The following is a 22,384-nucleotide window of genomic DNA, read 5'->3' as shown; positions in this document are numbered from 1 at the left end:
ATTAGATATGATAGATTCGGGCAAATTCCTCTTCGAGACAGCACCATATAGAGCGTTGTCACGAACATGATTCATTTTGGCTTTTGGGAGTTGAAAGCGTAGTCTTCCTTTACGGACTAAAGTGACAGTAACATTTAGCATTATAGAGGGGTCAGCCCAATGACATAATTCTCGAAACGAGTGGAGTCCCCTCCACCATAGCGTCTGCATAAGGTCAGCCCACAGAACTCTTACACGTAAGAGTTCTGTGGGTCAGCCTAGTAGCTCAACCTAGTGTTCGTCCTCTCGTTATAGAAGGCGTGATGGAAAGGAACGCCTGGCAAGGCGGGCAGTCTGGCAAGGAGGTACGGAGATCACGTGAACACATAGTCTAGTTTCTAGCCGTTTTTGTTTCGTCTTTATTTCTCCGAGTTGTAGTCGATTGTGTACGTGCTGTACCCACAGAACTCTTACACACGCTGTATTGCGCTAGGCCGAGTGAGGGCGCATACCCAGTGATTGCGACGCCCGAAAAAAACAAAAAAACAAAAACGTCTAGTCGGTTTGTTGAGCGGGGTCAAAGTTCACGTGCAAATTGTGGCAGAACCCTATGAATATTCGCGTCGCACCGAGCTCATCGACGTGTGTATGCAAATACACCGTAATCACGACTGTACATGTTTACAGCGACACGTGCAGCACATGGATTGTGCTGTGAATTTTCAGTGTCAGTGCAGTAGGCCATGGGGTGAAGCTGAAAAAGAGGCTTAGAAAATGGGTTTCGTTCCAGCAGCACTGGCACTACTTTCTGAATACGGAAATGTGATGTTTTGTACATCCTAAATATACTGTAAAAAGTTCTCCTCGAAATATCCTGTAGTTTTTGCGAAAATCCATATTTTATAAACTGCGACCAGCAGCCCAATACACATAAATCGTAATGGGGCTGTGAGCTGTAGCATACAGGATCATGACGGAAGTTTTATCGCGGACAAATATCAACTTAAAATCGGAAAAAAATCTTCAATTTGAAGACTTATTGATAAATTTGAAGTATTGATAACAGAGTTCGTGCAAGGTTTGCTTCTGCAAATAGTTCCTTTCTGTTCAAATTGATGACTAAATGTGACTCGGTCGAGAGGAAACTGGGAGAACTACGCTGAATTGACGGTCAGCGCAGGCGCACACATCACTGCGCACAAATTTCGAATCCATTGACTGGATATTAAGCTGTCTGTGTGTGCATGCACTGGCCGTCAATTCAGTGTAGTTCTCCCAGGTGTATTTTAGATATATATATATATATATATATATATATATATATATATATATATATATATAAGTAAACGAATCAGTAGAAGAAGAACGCCGTAAAAAATAATAAATCCTAGATCTTGAAGATCTTAAAAACGGAGCATAGCATAGATGCCGAGCAGACCAATTTTCTTATTATGTTTCTATATATATATATATATATATATATATGATTATATATATATAATTATATATATATATATGTATATATACATGTATATATATATATATATATATAGCAGTTTGCCATTATTATGTGTAACTCGGTGATTTTGAGAGTCTTCAAATCATGGAACAGTGAATCAGTGTGTGCTAAATAGTGAGAACCAGTGATAATTCGTACTGCATGCACACGTGTCTGTAAAAGCAAAAGGGTATTGATTTTGGTAGAACCACAGTCTCCCAACACAGTATCACAATGTGAGTAAATAGCAAAGCGTCATAAAGAATTAACAGTGTGTTCTTGGTAAGATATTCTCTGAGTTTCCGGAGAATCCCGATATTTCTTGATATTGTTGAGTGGATGTTTCGTATGTGATAGGACCGTTGTAAGTGAGCATCAATGGTTATTCACAAAAACTTCAAAGATTTTTGTTCCAGTTTTTGTCCGTCTATTTATTATGAATGACAATATTTAGTAGGCTCTACTGGTGTATAATCAATTTAGACACAATAATTTGCCTTATCAATATTAAGAGACAGTTTATCGACCCTGAATCATGTTGATACTTTAAATGATTCTAAATTATTGATTAACATAATCAATGTATGTAAACAAGAAAATGCTCGCATCATCTGCAAACATAATGAAATGGAGCAACGGCAATGAATATTCAATATTATTTACATATATCAAAAGCAATAGAGGTCCTAAAGTCGATCCTTGCAGGGCTTCACAAAGGATGTTTTGTGTATAGTGGATTCTTAGTTATTGAATGATAAAATACTCACTTTTTTCTGTTGTGCAGATAATTTTTAAACCTCCTTATTTAGAGCTTGGCTTCGAATGCCATATTTTTCCATCTTATATAGTAAAGTAAAGTGATCAATGGTATCCAACGCCTTACTCAGGTCCATGAAAGTGTCAATGCAATTTTCCATGATGGTAAAAGACTCGGTATTATTGTCTTGTCTTATATACTGTGCTATACAATAGCATAATCGGTCGAATGCCTTTTCTTAAACCAATTGCTTAGAAACGAAAATTGTATCATACTTTAAAAATCCACAAAGTCTTTTGTAAACAGTCTTTTTGCAATGAATAAGCAAGAACATACAAATATGATTTTCTTTTACAGAAAATAATTGCATTAGAATGTAGGCCTACAATTAAAGAAATTTAAAAGTATATGCAGTTAATACAGAAGGAGGAAATTCTCGTATAGCATATCATACATACGATTAAACCTCTTTACATCATAATGCACTTACGATTTTGAAGCTGATTACTTTTTGAAGATACGATGGTCAATCGGAGTTATTTATCAGTGGCGGATCCAGGGGGAGCGCACCGGGCGGCGCCCCTTTTATTTTTGTTAAGACAAAAGAAATAAAATGGAAAAAAATTGGGGGGGGGGGCGTGCGCCCCTCCCCCCTTTAATTTCGTATAGAGGCGCCCCCTCTGTTCGGAGTTCCAGGATCCGTCCCTGTTTATGACCTGTCGAAATTCACCAAGACTCATATCTTACTTGCATGAAGCATGATTATTTTCATTTTTTAAAGTAATGGCAGCACTTTGCATTACTCTTTCAAAAGACGTCGATCCAGCGATGTATGGGAGCCGTATGTCGTGGATTGAGTGCAGATGTCGATTGCGAGGTGAGCCCCTCCCCCTCTTTCATTTCTTCTTTTTTACCACGCAATTGCCTTCGATCTGTTCAGGTGAAAAGGATTATTATATCATACCTTTTTATATCTGCCGAGATGGACCTTGTCATTGTTGTTGTCATTTTATGTTGCTGATTGATAGCAAGAATGCAGTCATGTTTTTCACGAAGGTAAGTTTCGCAGTAGAAGTAGTAGTAGGAGGCGGAGGGGGAGTAAAAGTATATATAATATGTATGCTCGATAGCATCAATGATGATAATGAGTGATAATGGTGGCAATAACAAACTTGGTAAATATACGATAGTAACGGTAATAGGAAAAGGCGTCGTTTTCATTATCGACATCTCCATCGTAGTAGATAATAGAAAGTTAGATTGTTATCATAATCATTATACCAATATTGGTTAAAAAAGTCCTAAACTAGCATGTGTTATTAGGTTTTCTAACTAATATGCTTGTGTAAAAACGAGGAGAAATTATTTATTTGTTTGTTTGTTTTTAGCGCCATTGTATGCATATTCTTCTAAATCGCAAGCGTCTTGTGGAAAAGAAACAAAGAACATGGTTTTTGTTATCATGAAGAAAAAGAAGCAAGATAGTAACTCTATCGGCTCATAATTATATTCGTTTTCGAACACTTAAATATTTTTGAAAGGTAACTTCACCTTTTATCAATAACTGCGTAGGCCCTACTTCTTTATTTAAACCTCCCAAACATAGTGTGACGACTACCGGCGATGCGTGAGAGGTACACTTCAGATTGACACTTGGCTGCAGTTCGCTTTGAAAACACAACGAGAACTGCAGGTGGGTATACTCCCCCCCCCCCCCTCCTCCATAACAGGGGGGAGAGGCGAGTCGTGATGGTGCGTCAATGGAGGATTCCGCATGTCTTCAAACTTGGTGTTACAGCATGGTTTTAACCCTATTAAGCCTAAGCTATTTTGACCCCTCGCAGGCCCAAGGGGGGCACATTGTGCCCCCCCCCCTATATAACTTTTTTATTATTTGATGTATCATCGTCATATTTGGCACGTGGGTAGAGTAACTCATACTCTCCATGACCGTACATCTAATTTTCACAAGGTCACCCATGGAGGGCGCTATTTACAAAAATATAAAGAAATACATAGGAAATATGCTAAAAGCATGATTTTTCGGTATAATTTCTTTATCCCCATTATATATGTCTTATTATAGACCAATTATTTTCATATTTGTCACAAATGATAAGCAAGTAGAATCTTATTATTTGTTACGTTTGAAATTTCTCAAGGTCACCACATGGGGGTGCTATTCATATCAACATAGTGATACATTATGAGACCTGAGATGAAATGTTTGGGATGTGTACATGTATAGTTATGACATTTCATATTTGCATAATCCTGGAATTTTGAGATTGCAAATTGATAATATGATAAACTGATGATATTAGAGGCATAACTTGGGTGAAGAAATCAAAATAACTCAAAATATAAAGGCAATTTGTAGAAAATTGTTTTCAATTATCTCTATTATATCTATTGTTTTATGCCTTTGTCACGTAAAAACAAAGGAAATAAAAAGAAAAACTTTCCAGGACCATAATTACTTCAAATTTTGCTTCTTCAACAAATTTCAGCCAAGAAACATCCATTTCATACACTGTAATGCTGTTAAATGAAATGGGAACAGAAAAAAGATGCAAAATCTGACTGACATGATTGTCAGTTTATGGTTGCCATGGCAACCAGCAACATCAAATATAGCTAAATTATATACCAAAATGTTCGCAATAAGATTTTAGGAAAAGTCACCGAATTTGGTTGAAATCGGATTAAGGACGGAGGAGTGGCAAACGAAAATCTGGTAGGGGGGGGCACAATGTGCCCCCCCCCCCCCTTCTTGGGCTTTATAGGGTTAAAGGTCTGGCCTTGGACCTACTAAATGGTGTGGCATGCGATGACACTGGTACTTGGTACTGACGTACTATCATGAGATTCGCACCATCAATTGGCAGGTAGTCAAAGAATGAAATACAACAATGGCAAAATTACTGCTGGAGTGCACATTGCGTCGTGCAATGTTGAAGAAGAATAATTATTTGAAAACTGTAGAAGAACGCCCCAAAGTTGAATTATGAAATACGGTAGTACCACTGTCGTGAAGTAGATACTGTGGACTGGTGGTGTATCAGACTTTTGTTGTGTGTATACAAAGTGTCTAATTGAGGGGACTGAACACGATGAGATGATGTCTTTCTTAAAACATTACGGTAGACACTGATGGTGGTATACTTTTTATTGTTGGCTATTCGGAGTTACGAGGATATCGGTGATAGCACCTGGGTCCCTTGGAGAAAATTCAACGTGTGTGTATTTGTGTAAGTTTGTGAGTATGTGTGTGTGTGTGTGTGTGTGTGTGTGTGTGTGTGTGTGATATTTTCCGAGGGTTATCCGTTTGTGGGGGAATAATTCTGATTTCACATTCTGTTATCCCTCAGTAATCTATTTTTTTTTGTCTCAATCCTTCAAAATTGCCTCACTTAACTCTCATCTCCAGTCCAAAGTATTTGTTGTGCTTTGTGATCAGCACGATTATGCTCTCATTGTCTAATGAAATGCACAAGGTTAAATGCACCTTTCTGTCTTTTATTTTTATTTTATTACTACAGGTCGATATGTCGATCGCAAACATACAAATATTTGAGGTAAGTGATGTACATTACAATTGATATTCACTCAAGTATTACATGGATAGTGTTGGGAGAAACGACTCTAAAGATGGTAATTAAGGCTAAAAAATAGTATCACAACAATGACGTCATGTCGCGTAATATCAATTTAATGAAAGAGTTCTTACTTCCTCTGCGTATTTTTTCTTCACGCCACCATGAACGTCCACTGTGTTGGTGTTGAAGTGGCTGAATGCCTTTTAATGACCTTTAGCCATTTACGATGCAGTATAAGATGTTTTTTTTTTTTCACGTCATTCTCTCTCTCTCTCTCTTATCTGGTTGTAGATGAATAACACATGTCCCATTTGACTTTCGATTTTCTGTTTTTCTTCTTCTTTGTTAAGGCGCACAACGCCTTCAACAACAGGGCGTATGGGTCAGTGTACGGAGGTAAGAAAAGAGTATTGTTTAACCCTATAAAGCCCAAGCTATTTTGACCCCTTCCGGGCCCAAAGGGAGGGGGGGGGACACATTGTGCCCCCCTATATAATTTCTTTATCATAATATGATGTATGACCGTCATATTTGGCACATGGGTAGAGCAACTCATACTCTACATGACCCAACATTTGAAATTTCTCAAGGTCATCCACTGAGGGCTCTATTTACCAAAATATAAAGAAATACATAGGAAATACGCTAGAATTATGTGTTTTCTTTTTACTTCTTTATCCCCAGTATATATATATTTTTTCTCATATTAATCATTTTTTTTATATTTACCCCAAAGGAAAAGCAAATCAACCTCCACTATTTGTTAAGGTTGAAATTCCACAAGGTCAACATATGGGGGTGCTATTCATTACATTATAAAGAAATATATAAAACCTATGATGTATTGCTCGGAATGTGTACATATATTGGTATCGCATTTCATATTTCCAAATATTGAAATTTTGAGTTTTCAGATTGATGATATGATAAACAAATGATATTACAGGAAAAGCTTGTGTGAAGATAGCACAAAATGAAAGGGTAGTCTTTGGAAAATGCTGTATTTTCGATTATCTCTATAGGTTTTCCCATTCATTTTCAAACTTTTTTCATTCAATTTCACAAATTTTTACTTCAATTTCGTCGCAAGATGTCGGGAATAGGCTAATCTTACTTTCAAATTCGTCTTTCGTCGTTCATTTTCAAATAAAGTCCATTCAATTTAGTCATTTGGCATACATTTTCGTCATTTACAGTTCAAATTCGTCAGTCTCACTTGCAGTACTCAAAACAGCAGGATCGATTTCGTCTTTTGTTAATCATTTTCATTAAATTTTCATTCATATTCGTCTCATATCTCTATCCGGTGTGATTTTCCAGTCATTCATGTATTTTTTTTTCTGTAACCGTTCATATTTTACATTCAGGAGTTAACATATATACACATGCCCCCCCCCCCCACACGCACACACACACAGAACCACAGATACAGACACACGTCTCGCAAACGAAAACACTGACAAACGATTTCTAGGCAAACATTATTAAAGACAAAATTTAAGTGTAGAATCGTCGCCTATTTAATGTCAAAGAATGGATAACATAATTATGTTTGCTGATTTCCAGGGTACAAAATTTAAAGTTTGCTTCATGCATTATGATGCAAAAACCTGAACATAACGAGTTAAAGTTCAAAATGTGACACTGACATACTGTCCTGGGTTATGACTTTTGACTGTCGTTATATCCTTCAATCAATTTTGGTTGGCAGTCATGTTTTTCGTGTGTATTGTCTAAGCAAATTGTGTAGGGAATAATGTGTAACGATGCAATTTACCAGAGAAAGTAAAAAACATGTCAGCTTAAAGCTGGTTCACCATCAAAATAAAAAATCGACAACATCTGACTAATTTGAATGAAAAATTCATGAAATTGTGTGAACAAAGACGAATTTGATCTTCACATTCTGCGATCCGTCAGCGGGAGGGACGAATTTGAATGACAATTGACGATTCTGAATGCTTTGTCTTCGAAAATGTTTGACGAAAAACGAATTACAATGACAATTGACGAAATTGAAGTTAGATTTGCGTTCCACGTGCTTCTCGGGACGAAATTGAATAATAATTCTTTGAAATTGAATGACAAAAGTGCGAAAATGGATGGGAAAACCTATATTATATCTTTTGTTTGATGCGTATGACATATAGAAAATGAAGGAAATAATAAGAAGACCATTTCAGGGTAGTTCACAACCATAATTACTTCACCCTTTGGTCCTTCAGCAAATTACAGCCAAGAACACTCCCATTTCATCCATTATTATATTGTTAACTGAAATTGGAACAGAAAATCATGTAAAATCTGATGAACATGGTTGTCAGTTCATGGTTGCCATGGCAGCCAGCAATATCGAACATAGCTGAATTATACATCAAAATGTGCGCAATAAGATTTTAGGGAAAGTCACCAAATTTGTTTGGAATCGAGTAAAGGATGTAGGAGTGGCAAACGAAAATAGGGTGGGGGGCACAATGTGCTCACCTTGGGCTTTATAGGGTTAAGACACTTGTACATGTATGTATCAGTGAAATAATTCATCATTTCAGCTGTCAAACAAATCACTACAACTTAATCATGACAGCAAAGCTTTCAAAAGTAGTTTGCAACTGAAAACAGCTTCTAAAAGAGAAGACTTCGTCGGGAGTTTTCGTTCAGTCCATTTGACATCTAAATGAGGAATTAAGTTGTACACTGATAAATTGGGAGATGTTTTCACTATCACGGGTATGCTAATATTAAAATGAGGCAAGATGATAATGTCAGCACGTCATAAGTCTCCGAGTGATGTGCATGCATGTCTTCACTGAGTTGACTTATACAATTATATAGGTAGATTTAAGAAGAAAGTGACTTTCCTAGAGTTATCCTAAATTTTTGATGGTATGCTCTGGTGACTTCTGTCGACAAAGGAGGACCTATACCTCCTAGTTTATAGACCCAAAATAGTTTTTAGAATAAATGTACAAACCAAGCAAAAGTTGTGAGGCGATGATGTCATTACCATGTCTCATTTGCATATATGACTGTGTTTGCCAAATGTCTTAAAGATACATGAGGAACTCTTAATTACTAAATTTTGTATCATATTTCTTTGTTTTAATTGGACTGTATGAAACTTTCACTGTTCTTTGTATTTAAATTTACTCCTTTTGATCAATTATGATTTTTTGGTCATCTTGAATATTAAAGGGATGGTGCAGTATTGGTGCAGACGTGAATTAAGCTCTTAAAGTTTTGCGAGATACCAAGAAAACACTTATAAAATAGTACAGAGCATACCATTTTAAGAGGAATTCAAAGTTTATTTGATGAAAATCGGGTTTTGAATGACTGAAACATCCAAAATTTAATAAACTGTGGGTCCCACACTTATTAGAATCACTCTGTTTTGGATATCTTAGTCATTTCAAAACCAATTTTCATCAAATAAAATGTTGAATTCCTCATGGAATTACATGCTCTTCCATATTTCATAAAAGGCTTCTCATTATCTCACCAAAAAATGCTGGAAACTTGAAATTAGGTCTCAACCAAAACTATACGATCCCTTCAACGATTGTTAGGGAAGTTTTTCTTTAATCTTAATTGCATTGTGTCGTGAAAATCTACAGCAGAGGACACATGTCACTGGCCCCCGCCTTACAACGATCAGTGCCTGGGGTTAGCTAATCACGAATTCAGTATCATCGACATGTTGAACATGGGCGTGAGGGCGGTATCCATCGATATTTGGTGGTGCGCAGACGCTGTAAGTATGAACACTTTCCATGTGCCCCTTCGTATTGCATGTCATAACCCTTCGGTTTACACGATTTGGAAATCTTGACTCATTGTATATATTAAAATGATTTACACTCTCTACATATGTTGCACATTACACTTTCTGGGATAGGGTTTGTGTATGAGTATTTTAGTGGGGCTATCAGGAGCATACAGTTGTATATTCATAAATGCACATTAGATCTATTAATAGCGTCGTGCACATTCTACGCAGAATACACATTACCCGCATTTTCACTTACAAGTATTCATTTTACACCAGTGCCCATGTATACACATATTGGTGTTTATCTCTCTTGTGATTAACCTGCAATTCGATTCGACGATATATTGCATTGAAGAAACATAATTAGTCCGTCATATTTTTTTTTCTGTATAATATGTATCCTTCAATGTAATTATCTGTTATATTTGTTTGTTTGTTTGCTTTTATTTCTGCATTCAATCAGATGCAATTTGAATGCAAACTTCAAAAAGTACAAAGACAAAGAATAACAAGTGCAGTGAAATAAATTGATAACAGTACATAAATAGATACACATAGGTAATTGCATTGAGCAATGTAGATACACAGAAACATAAAATAAGATATACAGTATTTTTCAGTAAACAACAGAGATCATTGAATGCAGGAGACCACCATCATAAGCGATTAAGCTTGAAATGGATGGAGGCCTCATAAAATGACTATCCAACGACATAACTCTCTTGGAGGAAGGTGATCAGGTGAGTGCAGTGCAGTTGCAGGTGAGAGTGCAATTATCTGTTACATCAAATGCATAACAACTATACAGGGTACAAGCTTTAGCACGATGTATCAGGTGATTCGTATATTAAATTTGAAAATCACAAACATTCCTGACAGTTACATGATGTGATTTTTGAAGTTTATATACCCACATGTTATACGCTTCTGGTGAAATTTCTAAAAATGTAATTTTAGCTGGTTATGGTATACATCGCATGCGGAATTGCATATCATGTCATTGTTTGGGGTAATTCCTGTAGATGAGGGCCGCTTATCTGGTTACCCAGTTCTCTATTGGCTGCGGACAGACCAACGTCCTCTTCTCTGACGTCATAGCTGAGATCGGGCAGTGGCTGGACCAACCCGGGCATGGAGGAGAGTTGGTCAAGATTCAAGTGGACGTAAGTGGAAATACACAAAAAGAACTAAATCAAATGAAAATTAAGTTTACAGGTTTTTGGCTACAAACCGAGACAAAATATGATTATCTGGAAGTTGGATGATTTAGAATTTTTCATCGGTGATGCGAGAAAACGATTATCTTTCGTAGAAACCATTGATTGGATTTGAATTTGTCGTACAAATGTAAACTTATGTTGTTTTGTCATGAAATGTGATTATCAGACAGTTGCCTTCTTAAGCTGCCTCGCAGATGGCATTCTACCTTCGAAAGTGTTGATGCAAAGTCTAAAAGTGACTGTGGTTGATGCATAGGCGCCGGAAGCGGGGGGGGGGGGCAAAACGCATTTTTGCCCCCCCCCCCAAAAAAAAAGCCCCCCCCCCCCGAAAAAATAAAAAATAAATAAATAAATAGATAAAAATAAATAGAATTATATATATATATATATATATATATATATGTATATGTATATATATATATATATATACATATATATACATATACATATATATATAGATATATATATATATATGTATATATATATATATATATATATATACATATGAAATACAAATAGGGAAATTTATTAGCTAAGACTAGTAATTCTAACTCTCATAAATGTTTAGACATTCATTTTTCGTTGCGCGTGAGCAGATTATCCTAACCGCATTCAACGGTAACCGTTGCAGTTTTTAGAGGCCTTTGGCTATGGAAAAATCGTATAAATATCAAAATGTTAGCTTTAAAGGGTGTGTACAGTTCTGGTCGAGGTGAAGATTTAGCTTTTAACGTTTTGTGAGATATTCAGAAACCACTCTATGAGATGTCAAAGAGCATGCAGTTCTAAGGGGTATCAAAAGTTTATTAGATGAAAATCGGTTATGAAATGGCTGAGATATCCAAAAACAAGGTGAAACAAAGAGATACTAATAAAGTTGGGGCATGTCGCCTTTTATTATTAGTACTTTTTTGGATATCTCGGCCATTTGAAAACCAATTTTCATCAAATAAACGTTGAATCCTTCTTAAAATTACATGCTCTTTCATATTTCATAAGTGGCTTTTCATTATCTCACTTAGGAATGTTCAAAACATTAATCCCTACCTCAACCAGTACTGTACAGTCCCTTTAAGCACTGGCGGATTTAGAGGCGGGCACAACTGGCCCATGCCAACCCTCCTTTTGAAGCAACTTTTTTTACAAATTCTTCTTTGTTTTGAAATTTTATACGTGTGCCCCTCCCCCCCCCCCCCCCATCCTCTTGAGAAAAAAAAAAATCTTCCATACGTCCCTCTTCCACCGCTAGTTGTTACTAACGTGACACCTGACGTAGGTAGCGCTCCCGGAAAATAGTTTTAACCCCCGCCCGCACCGCCCACCCCCCCCCCCTTCTTAATTTCCAAAGCGAAAAAATATAGCTACAAACGGCAGTTTTGGGACTGTAAAATGTCAAAATTTTCAAGCTCGTTCGCTCCGCTCGCTCGCATTCAATCGCTGTGCCATTCTCCTGATGTTGCTGCCAGTAATTGCCAGCAGTTGCGCCCGGTGCGTCCCCCCCCCCCCCCCTTAATTTCCACAGCGAAAAAAAGTATAGCTACAAACGGCAGTTTTTATACTGTAAAATGTCAAAATTTTCAAGCTCGCTCGCATTTAATCGTTATGCCATTGTAAAAGAGAATGTAACTGCCAGTAATTGCCATCAGTTGCGCCTGGGCCGCCCCCCTCCCCCGCCCCCCCCCCCCCCACCCTTAATTTCCAAAGCAAAAAAAAAAAAAAAAATAGCTACAAACGGCAGTTTGGGGACTGTAAAATGTCAAAATTTTCAAGCTCGCTCGCATTTAATCGTTATGCCATTCTCCTAACGTTGCTGCCAGTAATTGCCAGCAGTTGAGCCCGGTGCGCCTCCCCCTTAATTTCCAAAGCGAAAAACATAGCTACAAACGGCAGTTTTTGGACTGTAGAATGTCAAAATTTTCAAGCTCGCTCACTTCGCTCGCTCGCATTGAATTGTTATGCCATTCTCCTAATGTTGCTGCCAGTAATTGCCAGCAGTTGCGCCCGGTGCGCCCCCCTTAATTTCCAAAGCGAAAGATATAGCTACAAACGGCAGTTTTTGGACTGTAGAATGTCAAAATTTTCAAGCTCGCTCACTTCGCTCGCTCGCATTGAATTGTTATGCAATTCTCCTGATGTTGCTGACAGTGCTTGTCGTTTCACACCGTCATTCCATAATCCATGTAAGGAAAACTTACAATGTTGCTCAATGACTGCGTTGTTGAATGTATCACATTCCGTAATGTATTGTAGTCCCATTAAGTTTGCAGACTGACAGCGCACGCACACACGCACAAGCATACACACCCTCAAAATTGCTCTTCCACAAGGTGCCCCCCCCCCCCATGTCTCGACCCACGGTACGCCATTGTACACACACATATATATATATATATATATATATATATATATATATATATGTGTGTGTGTGTGTGTGTGTGTGTGTACAATGGCGTATATATATATATATATATATATATGTGTGTGTGTGTGTGTGTGTGTGTGTATGTGTATATTGTGTAACATATGTATGGTCTATCGTGAGCCCCCTCCAATATCCCCCCCCCCCCCCCCCCCCCAATCCAAAACTGCTTCCGGCGCGCCTGGGTTGATGTAAGTAGTTTTAAATGTTGCGTACGTTCATTATATTGCCCGTGATTACTGCGCCTCAAGACTGCAACGATAAGCAAATTAGGTGCATTATTTTGATGAGCATAATAACCATATACTTTCAATGATCATAATATTATTGAAAGTGTTAGATCAATCACATTGGGTTGACAATTAGACTGGTAAATAATCATGTGAAATCCATTCTATAAAGTACAATGCTTTCAGTATAAACTTTTTGAAGAGATGCCAGCACTCAAATGTATATTACAAGTTGATGGCTATAGACAAATAAAAAAAAAATACAGATTGGCCTATCAGCACACATGTGATCATGATAATTATCATATACATGTCAGCTGTCATGCACAACAGTCCTCAACAGCGTTGCGTGTTGTGTGTTTGTCTGATGGGTGTTTCATAGGGGGGGGGGGGGCATGTTACGAGTCCGACATCCACAAGTCATGCAGCCCACGAGTCATACATTCCATGAGGCCGACACTATATACCATAGGCAGAGAAGACCCACGAGTCCCACACTAGGAAAAAAAAACCCACCCAAACAAACCACGAGCTATATTGTCCACCAGCTCGACACTAAGCAAAAATGGCCATTAGTCCGACAGTGTCGGTCTCGTGGGCCTTAATTTTGCGTAGTGTAGAGCTCACGTCGGGCTGTATGACTCGTGGGCTGCAAGACTCATGGACCTTTTTTCAATGTCGAGCTCGTTGACCGTATGACTCGTGGGTGTCGGGCTCGTGGGATGCCATTTTTTTTTCATGTGATTGTGTGTGTGTGTATGTTCCTGTATTGTGTTTTGTGTATTGTGTTTGCGTACTGCCGTTTGCTTTCATAGCTTAAATACGTAACTAAAGCCAAAGTTATGTCCTTCTCACCGCTCCATGTACGCAGGAGAAGTACGATCAGGGTCACGACGCTGAGGTGAACGGTCCTTTGGAGACATATCTTGGTTATGATCGTATCTTGAGTCCCGCAGATCTCCGGGAACTCTACGGAGGTGTCTGGCCGACACTACGGAGGATGAGAGAGGTACATCTGCTCGATCGTATTAAACCAACAAACAAATAAACGTGTATAGGCCTGATACGAAAAACGAGTGTGTCAGACGATCCTCTTTCTAATAATGATGGAAATGTATGAACACAGTCCAAAGCACGATAGAATATGCAACTGATGGTGTGGACCACGACAACGAATCCTCGTTTCTTCAAATTTTGTTCACTTTGATGACGTCACTCTTTCGAATAGATTTATTGTCCGCATTTACAATTTCCATTCGAACGGTAAATGATTATGTGCTGAAGGACATTTAATGAATGATTGCGCTTCTCTCAGGATTAGTCATGACCTGGCGCTATACTTCCATCCAGGACGGTCAAGTTTTGTATTGAAATTGTGTTGTCTTGCATTATAGTATACATTTCAAGTGCATGTCTACTCGATATATCTCACAAAGAAAGGCAGAAACTTAAAGCAAATTTAGGTCCTTCACAGTTCGGCAGCATTTCGTTATCCAATAATTTAACCCGGGGGGGGGGGGGGGGGAGTGCTAACCTGAAAACCTAACTGGAGTATAAAATGATAAGAAATTTCACCCTTATTTGTCTATGGGAAACATGTGTTGTACAAATAGAAAAAAGAAAACTCGCAGTCGATACATGCAAGAAAAAAAGAGGCAATGTAACCCATCACTTTATGTGGCGTTGAATACACACGTGGATGGTGATGTATATAGTTATACTTATAGGTGGCAGCACAAATTGATTCTTTTTTTTTTTCGTTTATTTGTTTGTTTGACCTATATCATGTGAGGCCGAGATACATGTAAATAAAATCACGCTTTAACGGTTTGGAATATCAGTAAGAAAACCACTTTGTCGAGGTGACTTGGATTTACCGTTTGATTTAATTTCTACAGGATGGAAAACAGGTAGTAGTTGTCGGGAATCCTCACAGGACTCACCAGGGAAAATACATCCACGTTAGTCGATGTCAGTCGGCCGGTGTGAATAAGGTAAAGCATTGCCACTTTTCTTTTTTATGAGAAATTAGTTTGAAATAAAGAAGGATTGACAATTTCTTCAAAATGCAAGCTTTTGCAATGCTGGAGATAGGAGAGATTTAGGTAGACGTAGCGTGAAAACCGATACGGAATAAGCATCATGTACCGTTCAGTGTTCAGCACGAAATGACAGCGTAAATAAAAAAGAAGAAATATTAACTGGCCTTGAAGTGGACACGGATATTGGTTACCCAAGCAATAATCAAAGACAGGGTGACAGCAATTCATCTTTTGAACTGGTCGTCAGATTTTTTTTTAACTTCACTGCTGTGTTGCACGAATATTTCTGCCTTCCGTAAATTGATATGACTTGGGATAAATTCTTCTTCTAGAGTAAATGAATTTCGTATTTTGGGGGTTAAAAAAAAAAAAAAATATATATATATATATATATATATATATATATAAATTTTGTTCAGGAAAATTCAGACTTTAATGAAATGACAAAAGAGGTCACAGTTTGCGTAACCAATAAATGAGTGAGTAAACATTTTAAATTCAAAATGTTGTCTTCTCACAAACACTATCTGCTCGTTTGCAGTTTACGCCGTACCCACAGTGTGGCGGAAAGACCATCACAAACTGCCGCCGCTATCTCAGTGACGCCACGCACTTTAACATGTAAGTTTTGTTGGAGAAAAAGAAACAATCATCATATTAAAGAATTGTGATATTAAGCAGTGTTAAGGTAGCGGTGATGGAGACGATCATGGATTTTTGTTTGACAGAAACAACGTTTCCTTGTGATTGTATTAAAAAAAATGGTGTAGATTAGTGTGCAGCTCAGGGGAGACTTATGAGGCGATGCATTCTTATTTGATGTACATAATGGTTGCGACGTATATCGGGGTTGAATGAAAACACGGGAAACTTCAGTGCCTCAAAACTTTGTTATGTTTTTTCCTTTTCTGATGGAAATTCTACATGTACTAGTTTTCGTATGATTTTCCTCTTTAACGAAGATTAATAATTTAGTATATAGTGGAATTACAACTGTTCATTTTAACGTGAGTTCATCATGAAGAAAACTAGAAGAGTATCGAACTTTTGAATACTACCTAATCGTTTTAGATTCCATGTCTTCCACGACGGACCCACAAGAGTCGGAGTGATCACGGATCTTTCGGAGATGGTGAAGTGTCGCATCAACCTGCCGGCTATTGACATGGTCAGCCCACAACTCATGGAGACTGCCGTCTTCACCTGGGCCAAGGGGGAACCAAGTCTGGAGCTAGATGGAGACTCCTGTATCATGCTCAGGTGAATGTTACCCATCAGAAGATATTATCATGGTTTATGAATTAGAATGTACTCAGGGAAAGAACGAGACATGAGGAATATCAGCGCCACTAAAGTAGCGTGTATCTTGGGTCACTAACTGCATACATGCACGCCAGATATGTGTTTATATTCTTATGAGTGATAAACAACAACAACAAAAAATGATCACAATTTTACACATACACTATTCCTACATTATATTGTTCTGTGAAGATAGCAACGCATATTATATTTAATATGTCGATGTCTGTTTTTCTATTCCACACTGCTAAATTATTATGTTCAAACATGATCTTGCAGCCACATTGACCATCGTTGGTATACTTCGCCAGACTGCACTCGCTCCTGCAACTACGCTTGCGAAAGTTCGTCGAACCCGGAGGAATGGACGGTGAGCGAGAGAACGGGGCCATATGACGTCACACAGGACCAGTGTCCGATTGGCTACAAGTTCAGCGTGCCGCATAACGGATACCAACAACAAAAGGTTCCTCCGTGATACAAATTATTATATATATATATTTTTTCATCTACATGCACTATAATAAGAATACCTGTAGGGATTTAGAAAATATTGTTAACATTGTTACAATAGAGAATAGTAAATATTTGTATTATTGACAACTACGCTTTGCAGCGCAGAATTAACTGAGCGTACTTCTAGTATACATATTATAATACCATGTACCAGGGTTTTATCAATGAATACCAGACATATGGCATGAAACTTACAATTCCACAACTTTGAATCGAAAGCATCTTTGAATTTTCCATCTTTGTGTTTTCGTCAGATTGAATAATTTTTGGCAATATTTACTCGTGATATCGTGGTTTCTTTGCATCCACACAGTTGGTCGAAGCCATGGGCATGACTGGCTCAGTGTGGTTGAACTACTCGCCTTGGCTCCCCGCTCGATTCCCCACTGAGGCCGCCCCTCCTCCGCTTACCACCAGTTCAGCACGCACCCTGGCCGCTCCTCACACAGTGATGTTGCTGATGATAACGGCGATGGCGATGACGATGATGATGATGATGACGTCTTCAGTCTTTGAGTTACTGTCACTCCCACATGTCGTCGTGACGAGTGACTTGTGCCATTCCAGCTTATGCACACACTTGCTGCTTGAAGGGAACTCCGATCTATAATTAATTTCAAATACATAATACTTGGCGAAGATATGGTGGGAACCAAATACTCAGAGCTTTCTATTTAGTTGAGTTTTTCATGATTTTTTTAGATGATTTCTGTTTTTCGTATGTTTGTTTCCCTTGGCACTGTTTATCAAATTCAACTTGGCCAGGCGACTGTCTCATGAGGGTCAGTGCCTGCACTGTCGTGGGTCAGAGCCTTCTCAGGCTCTGTCGTGGGTACTCTAAGAGCGCCACCAGCGTCAAAAAGGTGGCAATCTAACTTGCCTCACTACCTGTAGATGATACGGACCAGTCAGAGCCCCAACACTTCGTCTTTTCGATAATGATAAGAATAACAATACAAAAAAAGGGACTAAAATCGCTAAAAACATTTTATTAAAAAAATACCACCTTGGTCAGAACAAATAAGCTGCTGTTGATGAGGGTGCATCCTTTTACAAAATACGTTCATTTCCAGTCTGAATACTTTTTTTTTTTGAATGACTACATTCAGAAATAAAAAGTAAGATGCAACTTTTGAGGGTAAAACGGTATAGCCTTCTTTATAGGACCTCTGAACGGGCAAAAAAAGAATGCAAGTTTCACGACTGAGATGAAACATCAGTTTACTAAAGTGCGAAACACGAATAACATGGAATTTTTCATGCCCTACATAATAATATCTTTATGAAATGTTTATTTGTGTCTGTAGAGAGTTGTTTAAAGTTTACAGATGTGAGACCTTCATGCATGGTCTATAACATGGCAAAATAAATGCAAGTGAGGGTAAAACAGGATATATTAAGAGGAATGACAGAATGAAATAGTACACGTTGTATTATAATCTCAGCAATACATGTATGTAATTCTGAATGAAATAAGAACCTGAAATATTTAAGTGACAGATGAAGATGAATGTGGATGTGCATTTCGGAAGTTGTGAATTTCTTATATATATGATTGCTTGATATGAACATGATGAATTGATTCATTGGTCTTTCTTTTAAAGGACAAGTTCACCTTCATAAACATAAGGATTGAGAGAATGCAACAATATCAGTAGAACACATCAGTGAAAGTTTGAGGAAAATTGGACAATCGATGCAAAAGTTATGAATTTTTAAAATTTTTGTGTTGGAACCGCTGGATGAGGAGACTACTACAGCTTGTGAGTCATATGCGTACAACAGTATAAAGAAAATGTAAAGAAAATTCAACATATTTTCACTTTTTTCGCACGATAAAAGAGCACTTGACTTGCCACTTTCTAAAGGCAGGGGGAATAATATTACCCATAACATTTGTCGGTAACGAGTCTGGGGAATGTATACTTTTTTCAAAAGATGAAATTTTGTGAAATTCTCTTTATATTTTCCTTATATTGTTGTACGCATGTGACATCTAAGTTATTCACACACTGCAATAGTCTTCTCATCCAGTGGTTACTGCACAAAAACTTCAAAAATTCGTAACTTTTGAACGGATTGTCCGATTTTCCTCAAACATTCAATGATGTGTTCTACTAATATTGCTACATTCTCTCAATCCTTATGTTTATGAAGGTGAACTTGTCCTTTAAAGACAGTACTCACGTTTGTATAATGTATGTGAATGTATGTCGGGCAAGGAAACTTTCTGACGTATAAATGAATATCATGCAGTCTCCTTTATGAGAGACGTAACAAGCTTCTCCGGTTTTTTGACATAAGTCTGCACAGGGCTTTGTCTGTTTGCATTTTCTCGGTACTCTGTAGTTATCGTGGATCATTTTCTTCTGTTCATTTGTATACTTCTACAGCAATGATTGATTGCATAAAGCCTAAACTAACTTAGTATGGGTTTGTTTTCGTGTGTGTGTGCTTTTATATTGTTTATATAGTGTTATTGTGTAAGGGATAGGCAGGCTTTAGTAATCTACGACTACGCAAATGACAAATGTAAAAAAAATGCAAAGTGATGTGTCGAAAATAACAGGCATATTAGGAGGAAAGACAGATTGAATTGACATGTAATATGTATGGAATTGCTTATGTGAAAAAGGTTATTGAAAATGAGAATTTCTAAAGTTGCGAATATTCATGTATGTATGGGTTGATACTGAGATGATTATTGATTCATTTCTCTTTCTTTCAAAGGTAATATTGCTATCTGTTACATGATCATAGTATATAAGCCTTGTCAGAGCATGGAAACTTTTTGACGTAATGGCTGCTTAATATTGCTACATCTCTTTGTTCTAGTTCTCCATTGAAACGATGACATAGTTCTGTATCATCCGTCAAGACGAATCAAGAATTCTTACGTCATTTCTTATTTCTGTAAAAATACGAATTGTTTGTGCGTTACCATGCAATCTCCTCTGTGAGAGGCCAACAGCTTCTCCCTTGGTTTTGTGCCTACTAATATTTGTCTTTTCTAAGCACTTTGCAATAATGTTGGGTCAATTTTTTCACTATATTTGTATACTTTTCTATAAACGGCTAATTTCATGAAGCCTATATACAGACTTGTTATGGAATTGTTCCATTATTTGTTTGTTTGTTCGGGTTTTTTTGTTTTTTGTTTTTGCCCTTTTTTTAGTTGTTGATGCAATGTTAATGAATTCTAACGTTGATGGACAGTAAATTAAGAAAAAGCAGCCTTATGATAACAACTTCAAAAGCACAGCGGAAAACGATGATCTCAATACATCTTTCACACGTTTGTCTAAGTTATACTCATCCCAATCCAGAGGAACATAAATCGTATTCACCAGTGTATGACAAAAGAGAGAGAGAGAGAGAGAGGGAGAGAGAGAGAGACAAGAATTGCCCATACACAAAACAGAGAATATTCTGAGCTCTGTTAACAATTTATTCTCAGTTTATACTTAGATAAATATTTAAGTATAAAACGAGGATAAAAAAAAATGAAATACCCTCGCACCGAGGATGAATTAACTTTCCGTTTATGTATACAGTATGTGCCCCCCAAAAATAAACTGTCTAAATACTACTTCAGGCTCTAAAATATAACATCTCACCTATATTTTGCAGAAAACCATGAGTAATGTGAGTCGTTGTGAAGTATGTCATAGACCTGTTTCTTACAAGTTTAGCACTTGGTTGCTCTTGGACCTGCAAATTAACAACAGTTGATTAATATGTGAACACAGTGGACAGAACTTGGAGGAAAGATATCCGTGACATGCTCTACAAAGATCCTCATTAAGTCTGTTGAGAATGAGAAGGGCGTTGAGTGGTCTTGAACACTGGGTTTAGTGGCAACTTAACACCCTTTATCATTCTCAACCGTTATTCTCTTTGACCACCGAAGCAAATGGGATGAGGTTTGCGGAATATAGGATGTGGGTAATAAGTTATAGTTTCATATACCACCCTGAAACAATTTGGATTGATTCACTAATTTCAAAGTCATCGTTGTGGAGGGTCCCGTTATATTTTATCCTCTCTTTTTTTTTTTTTTTTTTTTTTGGGGGGGGGGGGGTATACGGTATAACAGGCCAGAGGGACCCTTTCCATTCCTGGAGCGTCAGATCTTCGAATAGAAAAAAAAGTAATATAGAAAAAACACAAAAGAAACCAAACGGCGTTTCAATGCAACGTATCACACTATTTTTTAACGATCTTTATTCATTATTCAACCTATACAAATATGATATTATATTAAAGTCGATGGCACTGTACAAAGCAGCAAAATGGTCACACATTTTTGACACAAATAACGAGAGCGCTTAAATCTATCCTGCATGGGTAGTGCTCATTCGTCATAGAAAATGGAAGTTAAAACTTGATATCAAACACCTAGCATTCAAGTCATTAAAAGAAATGATTGAAATTAAAGATTGAAAAGAAACAAACCCTAATTGTACAGCGAACAATGGCACACACACTCACATACATACAGACCCACATACACTTACAGAAAAAGGGCAAGAAAGAGATGGGATGAGAGGGAGAAATAGATAAGAATGTTTGGATCAAATGCGAGATATACAGTAATATCAGGGAGATGGGAAGAGATACTATCTGATAAACTTCAAACGTTATACACATAATCTACAAGAATCATACTCTAAATAATGAAATGTTTGGAGATTAGGAAATCAACTGTTTAAAGCATGCAGTAGAAATAAAAGCCATTCATATGCAACACAAACTATCAAGAGGTATAATGATCTATTGGTCGAGAGAGTTAGATTGCATGAGTTAAAGCACAGGGGATAAAAAGAAACGAGTGATGAAGGAGCGAGGGTGAAGGTACGGGTGAGGACGGTAACGGATACATTAGAGATATTGAGAAACTCAAGAAAGATAGAAAGAAGAAGATGGTTTTAACATAATTATGTTTGGATAAGGTGTTTGTTTGTTTGTTTGCTTTTATTTCTGCATTCAATCAGATGCAATTTGAATGCAAACTTCAAAAAGTACAAAGACGAAGAATAACAAGTGCAGTGAA

The 22,384-nt window shown here is 37.5% G+C and overlaps 1 protein-coding gene across 1 annotated transcript; it reads left to right on the top strand.

Moving 5' to 3' along the window:
- Positions 1-302: 302 nt before the first annotated feature.
- Positions 303-17,941, top strand: LOC139742955 (uncharacterized protein MT2135-like). Its single transcript, XM_071653463.1, has 13 exons — positions 303-344; positions 3,049-3,111; positions 3,841-3,927; positions 5,777-5,812; positions 6,184-6,229; positions 9,448-9,584; positions 10,625-10,765; positions 14,343-14,480; positions 15,370-15,465; positions 16,055-16,134; positions 16,585-16,773; positions 17,095-17,281; positions 17,645-17,941. The coding sequence occupies exons 1-13, from the start codon at positions 303-305 to the stop codon at positions 17,939-17,941; spliced, it is 1,539 nt and encodes a 512-aa protein (XP_071509564.1).
- Positions 17,942-22,384: the final 4,443 nt, after the last annotated feature.

The sequence above is a fragment of the Diadema antillarum genome, unplaced genomic scaffold (genome assembly GCF_040938485.1).
Source record: "Diadema antillarum isolate AM-2024a unplaced genomic scaffold, OU_Dant_1.0 seq00001039_RagTag, whole genome shotgun sequence".
Classification (NCBI taxonomy): domain Eukaryota; kingdom Metazoa; phylum Echinodermata; class Echinoidea; order Diadematoida; family Diadematidae; genus Diadema; species Diadema antillarum.
Note: the sequence above shows the minus strand (reverse complement) of the source record. Positions and strands in the feature narration are given on the sequence as shown.

Excerpts from the sequence above, each read along its gene's own strand:
- LOC139742955 (XM_071653463.1), top strand. The coding sequence starts at position 303 with ATGGAAAGGAACGCCTGGCAAGGCGGGCAGTCTGGCAAGGAG. Across the intron at positions 3,112-3,840 it reads GTGCAGATGTCGATTGCGAG|TGTGACGACTACCGGCGATG; the intron begins GTGAGCCCCTCC and ends TCCCAAACATAG. Across the intron at positions 5,813-6,183 it reads CAAACATACAAATATTTGAG|GCGCACAACGCCTTCAACAA; the intron begins GTAAGTGATGTA and ends TTCTTTGTTAAG.